This window comes from Etheostoma spectabile, chromosome 7, assembly GCF_008692095.1.
Source record: "Etheostoma spectabile isolate EspeVRDwgs_2016 chromosome 7, UIUC_Espe_1.0, whole genome shotgun sequence".
Lineage (NCBI taxonomy): Eukaryota > Metazoa > Chordata > Actinopteri > Perciformes > Percidae > Etheostoma > Etheostoma spectabile.
Genome location: NC_045739.1, coordinates 19,591,433 through 19,597,098, shown reverse-complemented (window position 1 = coordinate 19,597,098; position 5,666 = coordinate 19,591,433). Strand labels below are relative to the sequence as shown.

Here is a 5,666-nt window from a genome sequence, read left to right as displayed (position 1 = left end):
TGTGTGTGTGTGTGTCTGTGTGTGTGTGTCTGTGTCTCACCAGTGAGTAGCGGAGTGTGTACCAGTCCAGAGGACTCCAGGATGATGACAGGCAGATGAGGGTTCAGCTGCCCAGCCTGATCCTCTCTGCTCAGGGGGAGGAAGACTTGCGAGCCCCCGGCTGTGACCACGGGCACCCGGCCGATTCTCAGGGAGGACAGCTCTCCTTCAGCCTGCACACACACAGTTTAACCAGCTTTTAGAGCAATAGATGACATGCAATCTGAGCTGTTATCACAGCTGAATTTACAGGCCGACATAGATGGTGCAGTGGCTATGACATGTGCCTTTGGTGTGGAAAATCTGAGTTTGAGTCCCACTACGATACCTCAACCACCGACCCTTGGTATGGCCTCTGATATACCTCTGCTTCGGATAAAAGCATCCGCCTAATAAAGTGTATTGCAATATACTCCAGTTGTTGATAGGTGATGAGTTCCGTTGACACTAAACCATTTGTTCAAGTATAATAACTACATCAGATACAGGAAGCGTAGTGCTATTAAAATGCTGTTTCACTATAGTCCACTAAAACCCACAAACATCAATGTCATAGTGGAACAGCATTTAAATAGCATAATGCTTCCTGTATTTGGAGTACTTATTATTAGGGAGGGTAGATTGTATTCTTTCATTTCCTACAGATTTTAAAGTCATGGGATGTGATGATTTTAAGTTACTTTTACAATTTACAGACTGTACTGTATAGCCACTACATCTTAAAACACATGTCCTTAGGTCACTTAGTCTGGGACTGAGTCTATAAAACGTGTTTGGCTTACATCAACTATCTGTGAATAGGAGCCAGGGGACAATCTTGAGTTCCTTTCATGTAGCCTGTCCTCTTTGCCAGCTTTAACTTAAAATGTAAAATTCTTTACTGCCCTACTCCTACTGTAAAATAAGAATCATTACCAGTTAGATTAACATGACTTTGTTACCATGAGTCTTCATTGCCTACAACTGTAAGCACCATTTATTTGTATAGATTTAGTGAGACGTGTTTATAAAAAGTCTTTATCATGTGTATTTGAATTGCTCGTAAACCTCAATGTCATGTAATCACTGTCATTATTTGTTGTTGTGTTTTGGTTTTTTTTGAAAATAAAAGTGTCTGCAAATAATGAGATTTCCTTATATTATATAATACAAATAATGTGTTTTTAAATGTCTTAAGGGAGCAAATCTCTTTTGAATATACACCTGAATATATTATATTACATAACTTTTTTTGAAAGAACTGGAGACTTTTCTCCCCTGTTTCAAGAAAAAGACATAGCTGCTATGACAGACATGTGTTGCAGTTGAGTGGTTACCCTTGCGTTGGCTGGTAGTCCCAGCGTGATGGTGGGCAGAGTGGAGGGACTCTGGATGGTGAAGTTAGCTAGAGTGCCATCTCTGAGCAGCAGCCTCTGGGCCTAGAAATGTCAAACATAGTTACTATTCAAAAATAATGCAGATTTGATTCAAATCTGAGTTAAATTGTGTCGTTATAACAATATTTTTTTCTATAGATACGAGAAATCCCATTTCCTCTTTAATAATAATAATAATAATAATAATAATAATAATAATTAAGACCCCTCTTTGACCCCTGCTCTGCTGTAGCTACACAATTTGTCTCTGCTATGTGCTCCTAATATTTTCTGCCGCAGTGAATAAGTGTCAGTGTTGATGGAAATCTACAGTAAACCAATGTAGTCTAATTAAACCTAAGATATTGTGCTGTCTTGACACGCAAGAATGATGAGTCAGAGCTCCACAGCAGGTGTGACAGAAGTTGACTTTATGTGATTAAATGAATTATGTATAAACAGCTGACACACACTCAGTGCTCCTATACTCTTGTGTCGTTGCTTTAAACATGTCATTACTCAGCATCTAGGCACAGCTCATGTACATGAAACCTCTTTCTTTTTTTTTTTTAATCAAACCGTGTGCGTACTTGTTTAAAATGCGCATATTTTTCCATCTCTAAGACAAAAGAGCCTCACTGAAAGGCAAAAAACGGTCTTTTATATTTTTCTCTTCTTTTCTATCAAAAGGGGCACTTCTCAAAACTTCTCTACAAAATATGGTTTAGTTATTTTATTTCAGTTAATGTTGAGCGGATGTTTTAGTTTGTTTTACTTCATCCTTTATTCTGAAAGGACTCAACATGTGTCTTTGCTAACCTCATGCGAGAGGCCGCCAGATGGCAGTAGACCGTTCTCATTGGGCAGACTGTCATTAGGAGAACTGCAGCCCGAAACCGGAGTGCTACTGCTGCTGGGGGATGAGTCTGGTGGGAGACAGGCAGTGTGTGAGTTTATAATAATAATAATAATAATAATAATAATAATAATAAGAGAAAACAACCTTGGCTTGACTAACTAAAATGATCATATTAAACAATAATAATGCATCACCCCTCATATTCACTTGTGTATGTGTGTGTGTGTTTGTGTCTGTGTGTGTGTGTGTGTGTGTATGTGACAGATTCTAATTACCCAGTGTGTCAGGTACTCTATGCCTGACTGTGGCCGGGGCACTCTCTTTGCGGGTGAGCGGGCTCTTGCGGGTGTTTAGGTGTTTTTTCAGCTTGTGTTTCACCTTCAGATTGGGCTCAGACGCTACAAATTAAACCAACATGGGGACTGTTATTTGATCATGTGCAAATGGTTACACGTATGGCTACATCCTGTTGCTGACTATAATAACACACCAAGGCTTCAACCTAGTTCCAATTATTGAAATATTTTACTTTTGCTGCTCACAGCACACATTTTGACTTATTATAGTAGGGAAAGCACAGGTGTTACTGATAACATTAGCGATGGCTCCATTATGTTCAGGCATCCCATTGGGCCAGCCCACCCAATACAAGGACCCTGAAACTGAAGCAGCTAAATGGAATTCAATCATCCTTAATATTATTGTTTGGACCTTTACTGTTAGAAAGGAGAATTGACAAAAAGTCTTCTATGAAAAAGGCCAATAAATGGACACGTGGGACAGTATAGTAGTATTACAGTTACAGTACATACTGTACATAAAATACAGTTATACCTGAGTTAAAATACATGACAAAATACAAACAACATGACAGCTGTGATTATGAAAGAAAAATGTACCTCTAGTGTATCTGATTTAAGTTAGTTTATAATGTTGCAACACTGCGGTCTGAAGCAGTTAGTGGGACAAATGGCTAAATCCATAAACAGCCAAAAAAACACTCCTATTGTGGAGTACAAAGATTGTGGTTAAAAGATTGATTTATCTTTTAACGGAACATTTAACTAAATGCTAATTCAGTCCCTTCCTCTGGATGAAGTCGGTGAATGTCAGACATTTTACCTGCTCTGCGTAGAGGCGTTCCTTGGGAACCATCAGAAGACGGCTGCGCTGGAGACGAGGCCATAGGCTGGGAGGATACACTGGGGTCTGGGCCCAGCTTTCTGGAAAAAAACAACACAAATACACAAAAAGACATTCAACCATTAGGGTAAATAATCACACCACATATGGAGAAAGCTGATTTAAAATCCAGATGTCAGAGTCAACAAGAAATCAAGGTGTCATTCAAAGAGTTGTCGGTGTGTAGTAGAGCTGGGGCTCCTGCACAGTGCCTGCGTGGCGGGAGCGTTTTTATTTCGGCCCCCATGTTAACAGGTTAGAGCTTGCTTGCTGCCTGTGTGTCACGCACGTCTCAGGCGCGGCTCGAGCTGCGCCGAAAACGCATGCATGCTAGAAACAGGACCGACGCCTATTTTCCACGCGACACGCAAGTGTGTTGGAAGCGTTTCCAGGCAAAATAGAATACGAAAAGATGTTTATATGTCCTTTTGACACAAATACATTTAATGAATGTCATTTTTTGTTAAACTCCTTTTTAAATTGTATTTCAATTGGATTCTGATAAAACAATAACATGGACTTTATTATCTCGGGAAAGGGAATTGAAATATAAAATATACAGTATGTATAGTGGAATATGTGCAAACAAATGTACAAATATTGACAAAATAAAGTTGAAGAACACGCTATTAATCCATTTTATCAATGGGAAACATACACGTGTACAGCCAAGGCTAGCAGCAGCAGCGCCGCGTCGGACATGTTTATGGTGTGCAAAGACAGAAACGCCACGCAGCCGCACAACACGCAACAGAAACACCGCGCTCACGCCACGGAGGCAGTGTGCAGGAGCCCTTGGACATGAAGTATAATCAATGTGGGGTTTTTTTCATGACGCAAATTTAGTGTTTTGATATTGGTGTACTCTTTGTGTGTATTGTCACCTGTATGGTACAGGAGCTGCAGTGTTGGAGTTTGTTCTTTCCAGGGCCGCCTGTTTCTGCTTCTTAAGAATCACCTCCTGCAGTTTCTGTTTCACCAGGGAACTGGCCACTGCACCTGTCAATCAATAACACAATCTCAAAAGAAAGGACTCACCTGCCACTTCGTAAATTGTACAAAGGAGGAGCAAAGTAAGGCCGGTTAAAAGCACAGTGTGCAGGACATAATCTGTAACCACAACTAAAATATGTATATTATTGTACTATATAGTGTTTTTATTGTATTGTATTTAAGCTCTAGTTTTTATGGGTATTTTGTGAAATAAACTTGACTGACAGTATATGAAAAAATCAACTAGAACAATACTGTGGAGAGGTCCGGCAAATACATGTATATTATATGTGTGCCAGGGCTGGTTCTTGCCCTTTGGTTGTCCTAGGCGAGATTGAGTTTTGTTGGGGAAGTAACCTCCTTGAATTTGCATATGACAATTATTCACCTGAATGACATATGAATTCATTTCAATGTATTAATAAACCCTTGGACTGTAATATTTCAGATGTGTTTGAGCAAGACTTCTGCTCATGTTCAAAACTTAGTGCACATTTAAAATATATTTCATCTGTGTTCTCTGAGATTTGGAGAAGTCGTGATATTTTGAGCAAAATAAAGTGATAAAACTGGCTATTACAAGAATAAAGTCACAATATTTCAGAACATAATCCCCCTGCATCATAGCCTGCTGTGCATTAATAAAGTGGCTGTACGCTGCTCCACATCGGAGGTGGAAACCCAAAACTACGGCAGAAATAGGGACACATCTGCTGCAGCAAGCCCACAGCAAAGCGCGTCCATTATAAACCTGAAGCTGCACAGACCACGGAAGACACACCACAGCAGCTCTGTGGTCTGGGCCGCTGCTCGTCTCTTTCGTTACAGTGAGAGTGGACAATAAGCGGCGCACAGGTCTGCTTCAGAGCTCTGTATGTTTGAGTCTGACCCATAGACTGGAAATGTCACGTCACGTGAACTTCAAACTAAATCATTAGTTTGCTGTGTTCCCCCAAATAGGAAATTGTCTGCAATAATCATCAATTCAAGCTAATAATCAGGTTGACAAGTAAACGTGTGGCTGAACGGGTGCCGTAGGATGATCATGTTTAATAAACATGTTTTATTTTGCTTGTCATTCTAATTCTATTATTAATGGTCAACACATTTGACACCCTAGGCAATCACTGGCCCTGATGTGTGCATGTGTGTAATAAAGGGTAACATCACTGGTTTCTCTGAGAGTATGTTTGCTGCTGTTTTCTGTGTTTGTGTGTGTGTGTGTGTGTGTGTGTGTG

The 5,666-nt window shown here is 40.1% G+C and overlaps 1 protein-coding gene across 5 annotated transcripts in view; it reads right to left on the bottom strand.

Moving 5' to 3' along the window:
* The window catches only part of hdac7a (histone deacetylase 7a), a 66,222-nt gene that overhangs the window by 19,330 nt on the left and 41,226 nt on the right, over positions 1–5,666 (bottom strand). For all 5 annotated transcript variants that reach the window (XM_032520615.1, XM_032520613.1, XM_032520614.1 and 2 more), the window contains 6 exons: positions 4,320–4,434; positions 3,376–3,476; positions 2,529–2,651; positions 2,214–2,320; positions 1,356–1,457; positions 41–212 (listed from right to left, as the gene is read on the bottom strand). In XM_032520615.1, coding sequence (XP_032376506.1) covers positions 41–212; positions 1,356–1,457; positions 2,214–2,320; positions 2,529–2,651; positions 3,376–3,476; positions 4,320–4,434 — 720 coding nt within the window. The remainder of the gene's footprint in view (positions 1–40; positions 213–1,355; positions 1,458–2,213; positions 2,321–2,528; positions 2,652–3,375; positions 3,477–4,319; positions 4,435–5,666) is intronic.